The 22107-nt window shown below is 37.0% G+C and overlaps 2 protein-coding genes across 2 annotated transcripts in view; one reads left to right on the top strand and one right to left on the bottom strand.

The window, feature by feature from the left end:
• The window catches only part of LOC140153605 (leucine-rich repeat-containing protein 9-like), a 56835-nt gene extending 45665 nt beyond the window's left edge, over positions 1-11170 (bottom strand). Inside the window, 6 exon segments of the mRNA XM_072176391.1 lie at positions 1639-1709; positions 2318-2381; positions 3568-3708; positions 4119-4340; positions 6133-6316; positions 11114-11170. Of these exon segments, the coding sequence (XP_072032492.1) occupies positions 1639-1709; positions 2318-2381; positions 3568-3708; positions 4119-4340; positions 6133-6234 (600 nt within the window). The 5' untranslated portion in view covers positions 6235-6316; positions 11114-11170.
• A 4050-nt stretch (positions 11171-15220) lies between these two features.
• The window catches only part of LOC140153606 (RAC-gamma serine/threonine-protein kinase-like), an 83965-nt gene continuing 77078 nt past the window's right edge, over positions 15221-22107 (top strand). Inside the window, 2 exon segments of the mRNA XM_072176392.1 lie at positions 15221-15343; positions 20840-20917. Of these exon segments, the coding sequence (XP_072032493.1) occupies positions 20860-20917 (58 nt within the window). The 5' untranslated portion in view covers positions 15221-15343; positions 20840-20859.

Raw genomic sequence — 22107 nt, forward strand, 5'->3', positions numbered from 1 at the left:
TATTTCAAAAGAGTAAGTTAAATAGTGTGGAACGGGGCTGCTTCTGCTTTTCACACACTTTCTTTGAGAAACAGGTCTTGTTCCACACTATTCCATTTACTCACAGATTTCTTGTGTTGGGTGTTAATTATTGGGCTGTGAATGTGGTCCAGGAAGCTGTTTCATGTCAGTGCATTTTGCTGTTGTGTCAGTTGGACAACTGTTTGGTTACTGTCCAGTGTTTAGAGTAGAGTATAGAAGTAATCCTGTGTGCAATTTTTGTTCATTTTTATGGACAGGATTTTAAGATATGACCTTGTGAAAACATTATAAGTTTCTTTTTGAGGCCAGTTTAATTACACTGCTGGTGGAAAGTTGTGGAATCTTGTAGAATTCAAATGATAAAAAAATAAATGTTGACATTTATACAGCGCCTTTCACATGTATCAAAAGCGCTTTACATTTATTCCGCTGTCATTAGAACATGTCAGCTGTCATACAATGCCCAAGGCATGCTCATACCTTTGGGCAGCGCTCAATGGACAATATTCCTAACAGCTCCCCATTTCACCCCTGGGTAGAGAGAGGCAAGTGAGGTAAAGCGCCTTGCCCAAGTGCACAACACGAACTCGCAGCCCTCCGATTGCGTGGTAGAGCCTGTATCGCTTCGCCAACGTACACATACAGACAGATGGCTTTGACCAGCACTCAAGCACATAATTGTACAGATGACTGTCCATCCTAGGGCTGGATAGATCAGATAGTACAGGACTGGACTCGCAATCCAGAGGTCCCCTGTACGAATCCCGCTTCATCAAAAACAAATTTACTCCCATTCTTTACCAGTTTCTGAGTGGACCTACTATTTTGTTATTTTTGGGATTAAATCTAGTACCATCTCACTTTGGTATGTTGCATCCCATACCATCGAACTTCATCTGGCATCTGATTGGTGTATGCATACACGACACCAGGAACACCATTTTGGTGCTGGCTATGGTTAGAGCCACACACAAAAATTTGGGTGAATTATTTGCAAAGCTCCATTCTGATTAGTGATTAAAGTGAAGATATCATGTAATTGACCAATCACAGGCAATGTTAGATTGGCAGGTAGTGTTCAGGGGGTTAAGCTATTTCTTTATTCTAACTTCACCAAGTTTCTTGATGTTTAAACTAAAGTTGTGTTGTTTATACACAACAGATATCGACTGTCATGTACCTTGGATTTTACTTCACCTTCCAAATATATTTTCCACAACTGTTTTGCAGATGCTCTAACCAATTGTTCATAATGGTATTCATGATAGCAGCATGTAGACTGATATGGGATTCTGTCATATTGACATAATCTTAAAAAGTTACCTTTTCAGAGTCTGAGTTGAGCAAAGACGTAGCTTGCGACTCGACCACGGCATCTTCATTAAACGTAGTGATTACACTCCTCCGGTCAGGGATGCTGGATATGACCTGCCTGCCATCTATGATGATCTGCTCTCACTTGATCACCTGCTGGGTGGTCAGGCGACCGGAGGAATGTAATCACTACGCTGAATGAAGACACTGTGATGGCGTTGCAAGCTACGTCTTTGCTCAACTCACACTCTGAAAAGGTAACTTTAGAAGCTTAAGTATTCGTGATGTAATATGCAAACTTACTTTGAATGAGCAGATGTTATTTCCTGACAGATTCAGACTCTCCAGTTTTGTATGAGCATCCAACGCATAACCTAACAAAATGGACAAAAATAATATATGTGACACGATCTGGTTCATGGCGGTTATAGGCGGCAAATTTGAAATAGAGATAAAGGCAAAAGTATGGAGTATTCAACCAATAAAATACATAAGAAAATACACATCACAAAACTTCATAACTTTAGAACCAAGTATGTTAGACATTTGGTATTTTCAGTATATGATAGCCTATTGTTTGAATAAATGCGTTGACTTTTGATGTCATTGCCTGGCAGTATGCACGGGCATCATCATAATTTCCATTGTTGTTTGCCTGGCAGTATGCACGCACATCATATTTTGTTCAGGGCCTGTGGTTTTAAAGCTCCCGCCACTCACAATAAGGCTATTGAACAGTGTAATTGTTGTACGCAGTTTGCTGAAGCATATCGATAAACCAGTCCCTTGCCTTTGAGGTCAACCCCCCCCAAAGCAAATTGTGTCATATCAGAGAAACCAAATATTGCACAGACTGAACAGACTGGACCTTAAATGAATCATTTGGAACACCCATAGAAAACAGTTGAACATGCACCCCCTCCCCCACACACAATCACTTATAGCAGAGAATATAAACAAAACTGTTTTTAAATAATCTTACCTATTTTTTCTATTCTATTGCCTGCTAGATTCAATTCTCTCAACCATGTCAAATCATGCAGACCCTGGGAAGGTTTAACACACACACAAAAAAAAGGTTTTATCGCAAAATAATCATAGAATATTCAATATTTGTGTGATGAATCATACAATACAACCACAATTGAGTGAGGCTTTCACCTCATCAGATGATGGATATGTCCACACAAGATATCTGATCTCATTGACCATGTATATGATCTAGTGTGTACCTTCCAATGGACTGTCTTTTGGATTTTGCAGGAGAGCATTAAATAGCTCTTCTGAAGCCTTCAAGGAGAGCTGTTCAGAGCATTTACAACAGAATGTAAGGAGAGAATGGTCAACTAAGGAGAGCTAAAAATCACTCTCCTATATCAGCAGTAGAGAGCGATTGCTCTCGCTCTCCTCAAAAGGTAGTCCCTGAATGGGCTATTCCAGTTGAAATCCACACTACCCCTGTGGAAGATTTTGAAAATATCTTCCACAGGATAGTATGTTTTTCAAATGTAATTGGTTAGAGTTAATCATTTTGAAACCCATACTTCCCCTGTATTATGGCTTTACCTATATCTTCTACAACCGGAGTATTTCAAATGGAAGTTACCCAACTATTCAAAACTCATATGCCCTCTATGGAAGACTTTAGCTAAAACTTCAACAGGGGTAGTGTGGATTTTAACTGGAATAGCCCAATGTACCCATCCACTCACCATCATCTCCTGATCCACTTCACTCTCTAAGTTTTTATGTGAATTAAATCAGTGTAAAACACACAAACATACTTCCCCTGCAAAATGGCCTAAAAGGTTCACACTACTTTCCTACACTATCCCTGCAAAATATCTTAACATTTTCTTGAATCTCTTCACAACAAACCTGCATTTTTAATTAACTGTTATGGAAATTAGGCTATTCCAAGCTATTCCAGTTGAAATCAAAACACCCTCTATGGAAGATATGGCCTTAATCTACTACACAGGGAGTATGAATTTCAAATAGGGTTACCTGAATGGGGGGGGGGCCTACATTTGAAATCTACACTCAATGTGTGCGAGATTAAGGTTATGTCTTCCATAGGGGGTGTATGGATTTCAACTGGAATAACCCATTTTGGAGCAGACGACACTGAATGGGTGACTCCATTTGAAATCTACACTCCCTGTGTGGGAGATTAAGGTTATGTCGTCCATAGATGATGTATGGATTTCAATTGAAATAGCACGTACTTACCTCTACATTAGCAATGTGATTATTTGCAAGCCATAAGATTTCGAGATCATGTAAATGTGATAAATTCTGTATCCTTGTTATCTGATTGGTGTACAGGTAGAGCCGTGTCAGTTTCTTGTTATGTTCCAAACCTTCTATTGTCTGAATGGAAGAAATAAGAACAACAGCTGAATTGTATATGTGACACGATCAAGGGAAATGAGTTGGATGTCGCTAATATTGATTTTGAGATATTATCAAAGAAAGTGTTAAAATTCTTTTGTTTTTGTTTTGATGTTAGAACCAAAAGCTTGACAGGGCCAATGTCTTCTATAGTCCATTGGGCTTCCTCAAGAGAGTGACATCAGAACCAAAAATTGGACAGGGCCAATGTCCAGAGAGTGAAGTCAGTACTTTTTTTGAATGGACTATAAGTAAGTGAATATGCTCAGGTTTAGACAGCTAAGAACATGACTTGGACCAATGACAAAACAGTGTCTTGTTTTCATTTTTTTTTTCACATTTAATTTTTTAATAATTTGTACTGAAAATCAACATTGAAAATTATATACCTTGATCTGGCATTCACATATCCAAAGTTCCTTGAGTTTGGTAAGTACCTCCACACCTGCTATTTTAGTGATATTTTGTCCCATTATAATCAGAGTTGTGAGGTTGGTCAAATATCGCATGCCCACTATTCGAGAGTAGCCTCCAAAGAACATCTCCACCACCTTCACATTGTCGTGGCCTCCTTTGATAAGCTGATGATATTTGAAGCCATTGGAAGCGCACTTTAATATAAAAGAATAACCAAATAAAAACAACCACAGTCATAATGTATGTGACATGATGTGATCTAATTATGCCAAAAGGAGATGTGAATCTTGAAAGTTGAGAATTTATTAAAGATCGCACTGGGTAGAACCACTTCTTATGGTGACTGTGTACTCTCGGAAATGCATTAATTAAATGCGATATATCTTCTTTTCATGCATGAAAAGAAGTTATATCGCATATTGATTGATGTCCTGCTAGAACATATGTCCTGCTAGGACACAGCAGATAGACAGCCCTCTCTATTTATAATGATATAAAAAGAATAGATTTTTGAGTTATTTAAGGAATATTTAAGATTAATATAATTATAAACACAGATTTGGGGTAAAAAGAACAGTTACGGTTCGCTATCTCTAAGGTTCGCTATCTCTAAGGTTCGCTATCTCTAAGGTTCGTTATCACTAATTACGAAAAAGGTTCGCTATACCTAAGGGTCGATATCAGTAATTTTGAAAAAGGTTCGGTATTTCTAAGGTTCGATATCACTAATTTAAAATAAGGTTCGCTATCTCTAATTTTAAATAAGGTCCGCTATCACTAATTTATGGAAGGTTCGCTATCTCTAAGGTTCGCTATCACTAATTTAAAATAAGGTCAGCTATCTCTAATTTTAACAATCCCGGTATCCCTAAGGTTCGCTATCTCTAATTTTAAATAAGGTCCGCTATCTCTAATTTCAAATAAGGTTCGCTATAGCGGTCCTTATTTAAAATTAGAGATAAGCGGACCTTATTTGAAATTGGAGATAGCGGACCTTATTTAAAATTAGAGATAGTGGACCTTATTTAAGATTAGTGATAACGAACCTTAGGTATAGCTTAACCTTAATCGAAATTAGTGATAGCGAACCTTAGAGATAGCGAACCTTAATTAATTAGGGATAGCGAACCTGAAACAAAATTAGTGATAGCGAACCTTAGGTATAGCGGACCTTTATTGGAATTAGTGATAACTAACCTTAGAGATAGCGAACCTTCAATAAATTAGTGATAGCGGACCTTATTCAAAATTAGTGATAGCGAACCTTATTTTAAATTAGTGATAGCGAACCTTAGGTATAATTAGTGATAGCGAACCTTAGGTATAGCGGATTGGAATTAGTGATAACGAACCTTAGAGATAGCGAACCTAGTGATAGCGGACCTTATTCAAAATTAGTGATAGCGAACCTTATTTTAAATTAGTGATAGCGAACCTTATTTATAATTAGTGATATCGAACCTTAGAACTAGCGAACCTTATTCTAAATTAGTGATATCGAACCTTAGAAGTAGCGGACTTTTTTTAGGTATAGCGAACCCTTTTCTCTATTAGAGATAGCGGGATTCTGATCTCCATAGACTTTACACGTTAGTGATAGCGAACCTTAGAGACAGCGAACCTTAGAGATAGCGGACCTTAGAGATAGCGGGATGTCACCAAAAGAACAATTTTGGAAAAAAAAAATCACAATTTTGTTTTTGGACAATGGCCTTACTTTTTGAATTATTGATCAAATAATGTCAAAAATATAAAATTTTACAATTTGAGGCTAAAAAGTAATTTTTAGTCCAAAAGTAGCCTTATCAATTTAGCAATAACCCCCCCCCCCCAAAAAAGTATGAAACTCCACAGTTGGAAAGTGAGGATTACAGTCATTCAACCAAGATGAAAAACAGCACCCATCTTTAAAAGTTGATATTTCAAATCTTAACAAGCAAACTGGACACAAACAAACAAAAAAGGCAAACAAAATGTCAATCTTACCAATTCTTTAATGTATTCTTCATCTTCAGGTTTGGGCATTGGGTAGTCTACTCTGCCAGGACTGGGCAGGCTGCTTGTGTTTTGCCCTGTTTCATCAGCCATTGTTAACCACAGAGCGTTACCAACTTCTCTTTATGATGAACATTGGAAATATTGCAGACTTGTGTTCATGGTGTATAGTTTCCTGAAGATAAAAATACATGCTAAAATCAATATCAATTATAAAGTGGACATAGAAAGCCCATAGAAAGAATATTACCACTTTTGGTCAGCATTAGCTTAAAACCATCATAGAGTATATCATTTATTCTAGGATTGAAGTATAGTTATGATTCAAAGTCCCACAAATACAGTTCAATGACACCCACCCTATCTGTTCCATATGACAGAAAATGTCCAGAAGACATCAACTTTGAAGGGATGTAACTCCACTGGAAGTGGTCCCTGTAATTTCAAATTAGAGTTTCTCTTAATGCAAGCTTTAAGCCCTTCACAATTGATTTTGGATTTACTGTTCCCTCCCGCATCCAAAATTGAGAATTGCAAAATATTTAATCATTTAATTTTTATTTTATATTTTCTCTGTTAAATGACATTGGTTACATTAATTTGCTACTTTCTTACTTTGATCATCCTAATTATGATGCTGAACAAACAAATAATATCCCTGCATTATTATCAATGTTTAAAATCAACCATAATTGCAATATAATTAAATTTGCAGTGCCAAAATGTACTAATCATTGATATTTTGGGCTGTGACCACACATTTCAAAATAAAGAAAATGATATTAAGTAATTAATACGTTATCTCGTACCTTTTCTTTAAACAGTAAACTAAGGGACCGTTCACAAACACTTGTAAGGGTGGGGGGGGGGGGCCTGATGCAAAAAAAAATCATCACAAAAATTTTTCGGGCCCCCCCCCTTTACAGACCTTTTTGACATGAAAATTATGGGACAACCATATAGAAAAGCATATAAACTCAATTTTCTCAGGAAAATTTATGGTCATTTTTTTCAGGCCCCCCCCCCCTTAGGAGGGTCAAAAAATTTCAGCCCCCCCAACAAGTGTTGTGAATGGTCCCTAAGAATTAATTGTGAAGAGCCTTAAAGAGGGGTGACCTGATCCACAGCCTCATCCCCCCACTTTTTTCTATCAAAATCGAGATTTTGGCATCAAAAGAAAGCTCATATTTTTCTCATAATTCCACTGAAATATTAGGCCCAAAATATATTCTGTTTAGATGTTAAATGTGGTATATCACACATACCTTTCTATGGGCTAATATCTAAACCACTATCACAATTTACCTCAAAACTTGGTAATTGGATTATTTTGGTACCGTACAGGCGTCAATGTGAGTTATAAAACACAATACGAAAAAATCTGATCACCTAACTTTATATAATATGATACAATTTGACTAAGTTTGAAAATGGCTTGTTATACCTAGATTATGAAATGTGTTCTCAAGTGGGTTTTATTAGCAACCTGACAGACACACATTTGTGTTGGTTCGATCAAGTATTGTGCTTTCAAATTTTGTACTGGATCGTTCAAGTTTGCTCTACCAGTTAAATGCCTCTTTGCCTTAGTAAATGTAAAAACAGTGCCAGAGTTCTCTAGGGCTAAGCCTAATGCATGAATCAATGCTCTAGCTACATGCACCACGCGATCTACTAGAACTCTGGCCACAGTATCCGTTTTTACTTATACTAGGGCCAGAGGTACTTCATTGAAAAACTTGTTGATGAGCATGCCTGAACGATCCAGTACAAAAGCTGAAAGCATTTTAATGCTTGATCGAACCAATACAAATGTGTGTCAAGTCGCTAATAAAACCCACTTGAGAACACATAATTGTTGGTCATTTCTAAAGATGCAATTATACTCAATCACTTTTGCAGAAAACTGAATTGCATGCATGATCAGTGTACTAAATCGCTGTTGTATTTGCATGTTGAGCATGCGCATGAATTACTGTTTTTCAAGAGCGACATGTAGGCCTATATCAGACATCTGTCAGTCAATGTTCACTATTCATAACCTCATTAATATACGCGAAACCTGTGATCCAATCAAAAGAAATTGATTGCCTGACCGCGCACTAATTGCGAGGTCATTAATAACTCACAATGACTCCGGACGCGCAACAATGACTTCTGTGCGCGCGTGCGTGTATAAGCTACGCGTTATGGCAACGCACACGCCTACGCGATGCCGTCGTGCTTCTGTGATTGGTGGCTCTTGTTGTCGGCGCGAATGTTATATTCGCCTGGTTGATTAAAACTGGTTATATTTAACAGCGTTTTATGGCATAAAATAACATAAAATGCCATTTTGATTTGTTCAAAATATTAGATACGACGGTAATGAATGACAATAATAACTTTGCATCTATTTTGAGGTCATTGTGTGAAATTGTCGGGTTTTGTTTTGGGCCTCGGTATTATTCCTCGGGAGCTACCGCTCCCTCGGAAAAATACCTCAGCCCAAAACAAAACCCTCCGATTTCACACAATGACCTCAAAATAGATGGTGCGCAGTTATTATTGTCTAAACATTACACACATTTAAGTTGTGCAGTTGTAAATATGGTATTAAAACAACAATGATTCAGTCTGATGATGAGTAACCCATGAGTATGTTCTCAGCTTTACACAATGGCTATTAATTTACAAAAGGCAGTGTTCACTGTTCACTGTTCATGTACCATTACTCAGCCAAACATGGCAGAGTAGGGCCTGGATGTCCTATCCAGGGCATAATTTAGTGATCAGATTTTGCGTAGCAAAAGTGCTATACAAAATTCTAATAATGTATAGCAGTCTCTAATAGCAGTTTGAGTAGCAGATTTTGTTCCCTCCTGATTTCTTTTAAAAATAGTCTACTTAGTGAATTCTTACATGTAAATGTGACGTAAAATGGTATATCCTTCATTATGAAGGAACATATATATACATCCATATCAAAAGCGATGCACTTGTGGCTGCTACATGTGTCTCATTTCACATAATAGCTAGGAATAAATACCACACTCATCTCAAGTGGAGGTCACGTCAAATCATCCCCAAGTGACATGGTTATGGAATGTTCTCTGTATTTATAAGCCATGTGACTTGGGGATGATATTTAAAGTGACCCCACTTGAAATGAGTCTGGTATTTATTCCAAGTTATTATGTGAAATGAGACACATGTAGCAGCCGACAAGTGCATCCTTTTGATATGGATGTACACATATGCAAATATAATATCCAACCCTATAACCCAAGTGGTATTTTGTGTCACATCAGACCTTGAAGCGGAGATCAGCGGAAATTGTAGTGACGGAGCCGGAGGTACAAGTACCTCGGGCTAGAAGTCTGGCGTTTCTTTACTTTAGGGTTTTTTATTCTTACAAGTTATTCTCTCGGTCGGGACCTGATCACATCCATTCATACGTTTGAGTGAAAACAACTTATCGCATATTTTTATTTGCAGGGAGTCAAACCTGGCACAATAGTGTGATACCTAGCTTGTGATACACTCCTCCAGAGTTCAGTGAATGCGAATGTTGTTTTCACTCCAGTGCTATTGTCAGCTGGTTCATGCCCGGATGTCCGACCGACAGAATAGCTGCCTTGTGGAATTACAGTGTTATAACCGTAACTTACTGTCACTAACCCTATAATGAAAAACTGAGATAAAAAGAATTTATCGCGTCTGACGTCATCTGTCAATCAAACTCGAGCACGGTTTGTTTACAAGTGTCGTGATGATGACTTGCTGAACGCGACGGTATAACCGGGCACCTTATTGTTAATTTTGCACCATACAAACCATCTCAAAAGTTAGGTATTTATAGTAGGAAACTTTCTTTCGCGAAGGCACCATGTCAACAATGCCTAGAAAAGTTGCTTTTTGCCTTGTAAAAGTATGTAATTTTTCGCCATTTTCTGCTATTCCTTTTCTCCGACTGCCAACTGGAACACTAAAGACTACAGTCCATCCAACATAAATCACGGCATCTTCACTGCAACGCCTACACAACAATCACCACCAGCAAAGACTGCTTGAAATTTTCATTTTTCCCCCGAACAATTATTAACTGGAACAATCTACCTGAACAAATAAAAATAAATAGTTTAAAGAAGCTGTAGACAACCACATCAAAGAGCAACATCAAGACTAACTAAGCTAAGCACTCCGCACACACATTCCCTGACCGTCCGACTCCAGGAGTAGTGTTGCAGCCAGTACTAAATCAAGATCAAGATCAAGATAAATCAAGATCAAGGCACCAGATAGATTGGTCTTCTTTTTACGCGCTATTAACTTATGTAAGCCAATCAAGGATCGTAATTGACGGTGACATCAGACGCGATAAATTCTTTCTGTCTCACAGACTACTACAGACATGACAGACCATGCATGTATCAACAGTCAAAGCCGTGTATTGTATAGCATGATAGTGTGAATTCTCGCATATTCATGAGGGCCAATTGTTCGATCGTGCCGTGTCTAACACGGCACGCCAGCGCTGCGTGCCTTCGCGTATACGCAATAGAGAGTTGCGTGTTTTCGCGATAGACCGTGAAAATATGCGGTAATTGCGTAGCAGTCTCGCCTTTCGCATTTCATGGAACAATCGGCCCTCATTATCGAGTGATTAGGAGACTTTGATTGGTTGTACAGGCTCTGTTTTCTCTCTCCTCAGTGCTCTGTCTTTAATTATAACCCGCCCAGAAGGCAGCTATTACATGTAAAAATAAAAACCCCTATTGGTAAAGGAATGCCGAAAATTGTACATGTAAGTTTTTGTAAGACTGTCGAATTCAGCTCCCGCGATTCAGCTACCCTGTTTTCTGTTTAGTTTCTGACAACTTTCGCAGCAATTTTGCGTATCTTAGTTTAACTAAGAACATACTTTTGAAATGAAGTTAAGGGAGAAGTGAATGTAAAGAACAGGATATGTGCTTGTGATCTATTTTCTTACATTGTAATTTCACACGACGGTATCGCTGACTTCCCAAATGCAGTCGCCATGTTTGATTGTGTTTTGAATAATTGATTGGATAAAACAGATCATGTGATATCAACGATGTTGGTTACCATGAATACAGAAGTTTGCTATAAACTGATAAAATGATGATCATAATATCATAATTGGGAAAATAAGAACTATTAAACTGTGCATTTTTCATTTATTAATGTTTTCTTTCTTTCTTTCTTTCTTTCTTTCTTTCTTTCTTTCTTTCTTTCTTTCTTTCTTTCTTTCTTTCTTTCTTTCTTTCTTTCTTTCTTTCTTTCTTTCTTGTTTCTTTCTTTCTTTCTTCCTTTCTTTCTTCCTTCCTTTCTTTCTTTCTTTCTTTCTTTCCTTCCTTCTTTCTTTCTTTCTTTTCTTTCTTTTTCTTTCTTTCTTTCTTTCTTTCTTTTTCTTTCTTTCTTTTTTCTTTCTTTTTTTTTTTCTTTTTTTCTTTCTTTCTTTTTTTTTCTTTCTTTTTCTTTCTTTCTTTCTTTCTTTCTTTCTTTCTTTCTTTCTTTCTTTCTTTCTTTCTTTCTTTCTTTCTTTCTTTCTTTCTTTCTTTCTTTCTTTTTCTTTCTTTCTTTCTTTCTTTCTTTCTTTCTTCTTTCTTTCTTTCTTTCTTTCTTTCTTTCTTTCTTTCTGTCTTTCTTTCTTTCTTTCTTTCTTTCTTTCTTTATTAGTGTTTCTCAAATTAAAAAAATAACTTCTAAGCCACCTTTTCAATTAAATAAGATAAAAATTGTCACCTTTTCTTCGACAATTATAAGAAAAGTTTTCTTTTAGAAATGTGCCAAATTGGGGTAAATGGAAAATTATGAAATAGAAATTAGTAGGCCTAACAACTGTCAGGAAGATTTTCTGGTTGTTTAAGGGATGGGGTAGGCCTATATGATTTACGTTTGGACAGTATTTATTGTGGGACATTAGAGCACATCAGACATATCGAATTGCATTCTGAATACGAAGAATGTCCTTCTAATATCAAATAATTTAGATTTTTTGAAATTCGCAATGTAGGCTAATACACATTTTATGGCAAATGATTAAAAATTGATATTTTTTAAATTTAACAGTACTCGAAGTAAACTTTATAAATCTGATGATTTATACTTAAAGTGTACGTACCGGTAGTTGAGATGAAAAGCCGACGATCAATTGAAAATTTTGACCTTTCATATTGAAGATATGGATTTTTTCCCAAAACACACACACAAAAAAGGTCTTTTTAGGAAAAAAATCCATATCTTCAATATGAAAAGTCAAAATTTTCAGTGGATCGTCGGCTTTTACTCCCAGCTACATACACTTTAAGAACATGTCATTAGATTTATAAAATTTACTTCGAAGACTGTTATAGGCCTATATCAAAAATGTGAAAAATATCAAATTTTAATAATTTGTATTAGGCCTATAGGCCCTATCGTGAATTTCAAAAAATGAAAATTATTTGATATCAGAAAGACACTCTTCGTATTCAGAATGCGATTCGATATGTCTGATGTGCTCTCATGTATCACAAAAATACTGTCAAAACGCTCAAAACGCTCATTCCAGATCCCTTAAACAAAACCCTAAAACTACGAGGGGTGTTGTACCAACCCTCACCCAAGATTTAAAAAAAAGACCTAAGCTAATCGTAGATCCAGTTGCGTAGCCAGCAGGGGGGCAAGGGGGGCAGAGTGCCATGCACCCCTGACAAAAAATGAAAGAAAAAAGTGCCCCTCTGACAAAAAAATGAAGAGAAAATCTGAAGGGCAAAGGAAAAGAAAAAGGGCAAGGAGTCCCTTTTCCACCAAAATTCAACCAGATCATGGGTGTAAAAGACAAAATTTTTGCGCGCTGTGAGCGCACATTGTCACATATAGAGCCCCTTTCATCGAATTATGGGCAAAAATAATGTATAGGCCTAATACAAAACTTTTCCGCGCTACGCGCGTACATCGTCCCAGTAAAGCCTTTTTGCTCCACGACATGTACAGTCTCTTGAAAAAACAAAACCGGTTCAAGTGTAGGCCTATGTATGATGCAACTGCAATTTGTGTTCGGCTGTGCCCTCGAAATTTTATTTTGCCACCGCTGACTAAGAAAGCTGGCTAGGCCCCTGCGTAGATCCATCCTTTGCGCTCATATGATTTTAGGAAATTGTTACCCCATCCCCCAGGACCGGCCATCAAAGATCATGAGGGGGGGGGGGGGATGAGGCTCACCATTGGTTTGTAGGCCTACAGTAAAATTTATGATTATCATTTTCATTATAATGATTCCAAGATCGAGCTACTGACTTTTTACTTTTTAATTAGGTTGAAATAGTCCTTTCCTTTTATCCCGGCCTTTTATATTTAGGAAAAAATTCAGCGAAAATCTGAATTAAATAGGCCTAATTTGTTTTGAAATGAAAAAAAAATGAACTATCAATTTTTTTAGTTTTTGCCATTTTGCCGGCAAAAACTGTTTTTGCCAAGTGGTTAAAACCGCGGGTTTTTCCACCTGCGGCAAAAACCTGCAAACCCCTCAACATTGGTACACTTTATCCATGATGCATCATAAGTCATTTTCCAAAACATTTCCCCTGTAAAAATTACATTTTGTGGTCAGAACTGCACAAAAATCACCAAAAAATGGCATTTCCACCCATAGGTGATATTGATCATACTTATTAAATATTCACTTGTCACTTGTTTTGCACACCAAATATGAACTCTGTTTAGTTTTACTAAATAGCTATATAGTTATAAAATGTGTCATTTTTGGGTAAAAACGGCAAAAATCCTTAGCATGACCATTGCTATAAACAGAATAGAACGCGTGAGTTACAAATATGACAACATTGCAGATAAAATTCTCCAAGCTCTTCTGAACATTTTGATGATTTGTCAATAGCACTTCTGGCTACATGCCTATCCTACTAATCAGTTACCGGTATCCTCCCATTCTGAGATATATCGATAAATTCCCATCACTTTGGAGGACGTACGGGGGCTGTGCACTTGGACATTTTCTAAGAGGTTGAAAAACAACACCATTTGTGCAGCAACGAACTCAATCACAATTATAATTTATTTATTTATATAGGTCTAAGCCTATATTTTCTACAAACGCAAGTTTCGGGGTGTTTTTCACATGGTGCGTATAAGCCCTATTAAGTTTAATTTAAATTTATGCATTCTAATTTTACATGTTTCATTCTTAGGCCTATAATCAATAATTAAAGGAGGATTTCGTGATATCCTAGCATCCTCTTTTTATGACATTTTTCAGTAGATATCCACGAAAAAAGCTTATTTCCAAAAGTTCAGTTGATCCCGATTTTGCGTTTGTGAGTTATGCATGATTATGTGTATTACACTGCTCCATAGACAATGTGTTGTAATTTTGTTCTGATGCACCAGAACGAAATTCAAATTTGGCGATATTTTTGCTAAACGAATTTAATCTGCAAGAAATATTTGGTAGGCATAATTTAACATAAACATGTAGCCAGAGGTAATCCAGTGGTGTAAAAATCTCAACTTATTTTGGGAAAAGTGGGGATGAGGCTGTGGATCACGAAATGACCCTTTAAATAAATTAAAACTAACACCCACACACCCCCTGCCCCCCACACACACACACAAAGGAAATTGAACATCTGGGCGTGACATCAAGATTTCTAATTTTGTAAAATGTTGAGTGCTGATAATGTTATTAGCTTTTATTTTTTAGTAGGCCTAAGTGAAAATTGCTGTATTTTGCCAATTTAGCAACAACAACAACAACAAAAAACCCTGCAAAAAACAAGAAAAACAAACACCTCCCTCCTCCCCTCCTCCTCCTCCCACGGATGGTGGGAGCGGGTCTACATTTTGTTTGATTTTTTTATATTTCTCAATAAATTTCAGTTAATTTGATTGATGATGAGGCTCGATTCCATTGAATAGAGCTAAATCTTCTTCTCCTTCTTCTTCTTTTTTTCCCTTTTTTTTCGAATTATGGTTCAATACATTCATGTTTTTGGTTAAAAAAAGTTAGTTTTATTCATTTTTATGACCAGTCATGAAACACGTGATCAAAGGTCACGGTGACGTCACTTCAGGAGATCAACAAGAAGACGGAAGAACCTTGGATGCTCACTCGCCGTCAAAGTGTGAGTTTTTCCTTGAGTATTTATGTAATAATATTACAGATTTGAACCAATAAAGGATAGCTTACACATTAAGAAAGGTAGGTGCATAATAAAAATAGGGTTTGAACGTTTAGAACCTTTATTTAGGCCGAAAATTTGATGGTGAAGGGCAGGGCTAATTTTACTACGTGTGTTGTGCAGCATTTGCCAGGAGGGAGCCAAGCAGAATGCACTGCCTCTACCCGTACATGTACATTCCGTGTAATCTCTATGCTGTGCCTATGACATAGGCTATGTGTTTGTGCATGTGAGCATTTTGCATTCCTCACCATGACTTGGTTCATAGTATATATTGAAGGCCAAGGACTGAGTACACCAGGTTTACTGGGACGGTGTTTAGTAAATTGTTTTGAAGACGAGTTCAATTTTTTATGAGCACTGTACTGCTAGGAGCCCCAGTCTGACTAGTACTAGTGTAGTGATTTAGCAAAATCAGACTGAACTTCTCGCGTCTACTTTCAGCATGTTCAGTGACTTTTATTATTCAGCAAATTCCTTCAGCCATTATTGTTTAATACTGTCAGCATGGTCAGCTTTGTCCAACTAGAATGTACGCGATGCTACACAGCATAATAATGACCAGCAAATGAGCCTGGTGCCGTACGCGTACCCTGTGTAAAGATAGTCACTTGTGCTGAGCATGAAATTGGTCACTTATCGCTCACTGTTCAAAATGTGACATCTACACCAATTACAGTCCCCGAAACTGTCTACTTTTTAGCCGACCTCAATTCCGAAACATTTAGTGATAGTTAAAAATGCGATCCCCAACCCTTTGGTTACCTTTGGACGAATTTTTCGAAATCTCCGTGGAGTCTCCGTGTCTGAAATTCCCCGGTACAAACATCGAAAATGTCGCAATTCTCAGTTCTCGGTGATGATACTATATCCGCATCGCTGTTTTCATACATGAATATGCATATCTCTGACCCTGTAAGGTCAAAAACGTGGCGTTGATTTCAACCAATCCGATCCACCGCTTAATAAGCAGCTTGATACTGACGTCATATCTGAGGTGACCAGGAGGCAGGAGCTACCATTTTGGTAAACTGAACTCGACTCGTGCGTTCTTTTGGTTCACATAAATCGAACAAAATTTTCAATAACGGGTAATAGTATGATTTCAATTTTTTATTAATGAAGTTACTTGTAGTTTTGAGGAATGACAAAGTTGTTTTTTGAAACTTAGATGTTTGTTTCAACTGATGATGTAGGATCGCAAGGTGAGTGAATTCGTGAAGAGATTTGCTTGTTTGAGTGATAGTAGGATACGGGATGTAGGCTAGTCCTCTGTGTTTGACCGGCTCCGACGCCTCAATTCACAACGTCTCAATTGCAGTACCTGCTTACCAGACAGCAATACTGCGTATTGCTGTATGGAACCAGATATACCGTACGCGTATCTGCATCTGTTAGCTACTGTGTAATCTCCAAATAGATGTCCAACACAGGACGATGCACACACGCTGACCCGTGTGAATGTGATATTGTGTCATATCACACGGGTAAGAACCAATAAGATTGCAGGAACGTTCTCAAGTGTTTAAGAATTGTGGAATAATACAATCACACTATGACTGAACCTTGACCTTGCCTAGAGATGGCCAAAACAGTGATTGGTCAATTCTCAAAAAGCTGCGTTTGCGCCATAAGTGTGTGGTCTGACTTTGCGTATATTTGCGGCGAGAATTAGATATTTTGCCAATTACATGTACTACTACTGTATAAGTGGTAATTTTCGCGTACAGATATTTTCGCGATTTGGAGTGAGAGACACATTTTCACGAATGTTATTTTCGCGATTGGCTAGTCCTTCCCTATACGTGTAATACATTATATTCGCGAGGTGTTATTTTCGCGATTGGAGCTCTAATCGCGAAATTCGCGAAAATAAAACCCTCGCGAAAATTACCACGTACAGTATTACAAACTGAACTAGAAGGAAAATGAAATTATATTACAAGTGTTAATTGTAGAACTTTCCCTCCGCATTATACAAATGGCATACAGCATTTATTGCACAAATGCGATTGGTCAGTTCTGACAAATTTGCAGCCATGCCGTATGCCCCAGCACTGCTGTCCGACCAAAAAACGATAACAACGCACTCTAGCACTGAGCATCGAATGCGTAACTATTGTGTGCAAATTTGAAGCTAATAAGAGTTCTTGAGTAATACAGACTCTCCCAGATAAACAGGACTCAAGTCTGGTACTACATACTACATGTACATGGATATGAGCAATCAGGGTAAGCAGTACAAACAACATGATACTCCAGTGTACGAGACCAATTAATTTAATGATGCTTACCTGCCAGCCTAATATACCGTAATCATACAAAGTAAGAGGATTTTGCATCATACACTGTCACATAGAAACATTCAAACATTTAGCGCATGCGATCAAATTAGTGCTTAATAATCGTTATTCTTATTTCTTAACATATCAATAATCAATATACATGTACAGGGGAAAGAAGAATTATGCATCACCCATCATGCCCACTATATTATACATGTTACATGATATTACAATCGAAACATAACATGCATAGGCAGTTAAATTAGAGAAAAAACTCTGGACATCTGCCTGTGCGGGGACTTGAACCCCAGACTTCTTGCTTCCGGGGCGCTGCCGCTCTAACCACTGAGCTACACAGACTTCCCCAATAAGGCCTAAAAAAATTTTTTGATTGGCGTAACATAAGAAAAAATTAGGGTAGGTAAGTCAGGATTAAAAAAAAATTTTTTTTTTACTCTAATCTAAATTTCATTTGATAAATGCTTCAGAACTTTTATCTTCTTTTTATTTTTAAATTTATTTATTTTAAAAAAATTTTTATTATTTTTTTTTTGCCAAGAAAAAAAAAAGACGGGCTTATTTTTAGGGTAGGTCGGGTTATGCTGATCAAACAATTACTTTTAGAGCTAAACAGGACTCGAGTCTGGTACTTAAGAGTTTCATCACAAAAAATGCGATAAATCCATTTGAGAAAAAGACCAAATTGTGTTTTTAAAAATGGACATTGCGTTTATCGCATTTTGCAGTATTCGCATATTGCCAGTCTTTTGTTAGGATTGTCAGACGATTGAATCAGCCAATCAGATCCCCACTTCCGTGTGTATGCTTTAAAAATGTAAAGTGCTGTTCTTCTCTGCCAGCAAGTGTCGGTTGCAAAGCATATCTGTGAGTGACTTTGAGGTCCCAGAACTAAAATGGCAGATTATGCAAGTTGATCAATTCTGGTTAAAAACCATACTCATGTATGCAGAAAAAGTATAGTTTGACCTATCTGTCTTTGATGTACACCTTTCGAGTTGTAGGCAATAAGGTCACTCATCATCTTTTGGGCTCCACATTGAGTCAAAATTGTAAAATCTCTTTACCCCCACCCTTTTTACTGAGGCACCCTTTATACTGAAAATTCCTGACCCCCACGCTTTTTACTGAGGCACCCTTTATACTGAAAATTCCTGACCCCACCACTTTTTGTATCCATTGATGAAGTCCACGCAATTGAAGTAAATCAAGTATGCGAATTCTGCACCTATTTCACATGTGCTAGTCCGATGTTTTTCTCTCCATGAAGTTGATACATTATGTGAACAATGCAAATTTTATGTGAAAAGCTACTACTGTACTGTACAATAAACATTTTAATGCATAACTGGTCGCATGTCATAAGTTGGGTATGCAAAAAGGTTGGAGGGATTACATTTTTTGGACAATTGCGTTACAAATTTGATTGGCTTTCCGTAACCCCATATCCTACAGCAGTGGTTGATACCTCATTTTAAGCCTAATATTATACTCTTTCAGTCTACTGAAGCATATAATTATACATTATTCAATAAAAAAATCACATCAGTTGAAACGAAAAATGCCAGGGGTGGAGGAGCAGGCGGATGTGGAGCAGGCGGATGCGGAATGTGCAATAGGGCCTATGTGAAAATTCACATGTCAGCATGTCAAAACTACTGGTTACTTTTTCAAATCTAGTGAGGCTATGATGTATTGACAGCTTTGAATGTTGAATTTGTGCAACTAAAACAATTACTGACTACTTTAGGTGGTACTATACCCCCTGATAATTTTTTTTACTAATTTTGCATTTTTCTCAAAAAGTAACTACACACTGGTAACAAAAGTTATGTATATTATAGGGATAAGGACTCCAATTACTTCACTGAAATTTCAGTGATTCAAGACAAGGGGTTCATTATATATGCTAAGAAATGAGGTACATTCTAGCGGTACCTCTTTTCTTATCATACATATAACATACCGCTTGTCTTGAGTCACTGGAATTCAAGTGTAGTAACTGGATTCCTTACCCCTATAATATACATAACTTTTGTTACCAGTGTGTTATTATTTTTGAGAAAATGCAAAAATAGTCACAAATTTATCAACAGGTGTAGCGCCACCTTAACGGGTTATATGTTCCATTTTTTTTCATTTTGATGAAATCCTAGTTGAATTTCAGTATTTTTAGCAACATGCTAATGTACATTTCTCTTCTTGATATTCATTTCCTCAATGATAGAATAACCGTCTCGCTAATTACTCGTAAAAAGGTCATTGACCTTCACAATGTGATTAACATACGTACAATTATTTTAAATAGTTCATTTGAAGCATTAATGTATTGAGAACATATCCTCCAAATCTGATGCCATTCTTGCATAAAATAAAAATTTTACAGTTATTTTTGTAATTGAGGTCCGATTTGAGAAAATGCATTTGAAAATTGAGATTTACATAGACGCCTGTGTATTAATTAATTAGTAATTAAGCATTATCTCATAAATTAAGCATGTGTTATGGTTAAAAATGGTGTTAATTATTAGAGGTTGTCAATATATACATCATATCAAAAAATAAATTTTTGTCATTTTTGACCATGTAATTGAAATTGTACCCAACTTATGACATGCGACCAACTGTACTTTTTTGGCATCCAAATGTTGTTCTTGTCATGAACTGATTCGTTTCTGGCGTGCGCTCTGTGACTTATATCCTACCCTTCTTCGCTCAATCAATTATGCATATGATTAATGACGTCACTCATACATACGATCGATGTGAAGAATTAACTACCACACATCGTAACACGTCATGGAAAAAATCGGACATTTGCATATCACGGAAGGGCTTCCGGGGAGGATATTGTGCTGGTCTGGACTCACGTAAACAGGCGCTGGGCCTGCATCAAATGGAATTTTATCTTGCGCAGGTTTGGCGATTTTTCTTGGAATTATGATTGTTTTAACATTCAATAAAAATATACTGTAAGCTGAAACAAGCCCACGCTTTTTATTTCATTCCCACGCTTTATACCATTCCACGCTTTTTACCCAAAAAGTTTAAACCTCCACGCTTTTACCAATTTTCAGAATTTCGAACCGCACGCATTAAAAAGCGTGGACTGCCGAGTATGAAAACAATTTCAAATTGTTCCCCTTGTACATGTATATACATAAATAACAAAGAATATTTTGCTATGCTTACTTGTATTACTTTTATTTCCAGAACACTAGTGGTGGGCCATGATGTCAGTTGAGCCAACTGATGCGCATGTTGTGAAGGAAGGCTGGGTGCAAAAAAGAGGTATGTGCATTGTTACATTATTGCATGTATACATTAGGTCCAACCATATCCTATCACTGCATACTAATTGCTATGTAGTCGTTTGACTTGTAAACTCAATTTTTGAGTGTTCTGCAAGAACATAGCTTCACCTACTTCATGTATGCAGCGTGGTACAGACTGTATCAAAATGATTGGTACCCATTGAACAGTTTCCACTGATTATGGATATATATAAATGCAACATCAAAATACAACATCTATAGGATCTGCATAATTTGTTGATAAATGTCATATTTATAACAATAAATTATGGTAATTTCAAGAAGCCTCTATCTTGTATTTGGAAGAAGTAAACTTTTCAATAGCCATCAAAAAGGATTGGTGCCAATCTTTTTGATACAGCCTGTATACGTGTTGTACATCTGTTAAAAGTTTTTTTGGCTTATAATAGGCGACAAAATTAGACTCATAACATCGTGTATTGATATAGAATGGCATGCACGCAATGGGGCGCAGCCACAGAAATAGAGATGGAGAACCCGGATTCCTTATACTGCCAAGTAGATTGGCACTGTCATCTATGGGGCGGAAAATTGGGGGTATTACTGTCCTTGTCGAAGGTGCACGAAAATGAATAAAAACAAAGCGTTAAGGTATGGTGCGGGGAGGTCACAGTATGTTAGTATGTCTTCCAATCGTTCTCATGCAACATCGCATTCACATGACAACGAATTAATGGTTGCCTCAAGCGCATTCCAAGCTAAACTGAATACCCCCAATTTTTGCCTCATGCATATCAAGATGGCAGATCCTAAAATATTGGATCCAACACATAATAATGATAAAATTGGATGCTTTACGCCCAATATTTATTGGTCACGCTAATAATCCAATATTCCAAAACTCATAGCCGCTATGAGTTTTGGAATATTGGACTCGACTATGTCTCGTCCAGTATTTTAAAACTTATAGCTCGACCAATAAATTTGGGCTCAATCGATCAAATTTTATATCAAATTTGGGTAATAGCTGCACTGTATGGGAACCCTCATCTGTTTTTGGTGTTCAAGGTCATATACTTAGGTCAAAAGTCATTCGAGGTCAACTTGTGAATACCATTATTAAAGACTTGGTTAAAATTTGGTCTCATACGTGTATGAACAGTTTAAATGCAACCAAACTTGGGTCGTAGCTGCATTATGGGTACC

Source organism: Amphiura filiformis, chromosome 5 (assembly GCF_039555335.1).
Source record: "Amphiura filiformis chromosome 5, Afil_fr2py, whole genome shotgun sequence".
Lineage (NCBI taxonomy): Eukaryota > Metazoa > Echinodermata > Ophiuroidea > Amphilepidida > Amphiuridae > Amphiura > Amphiura filiformis.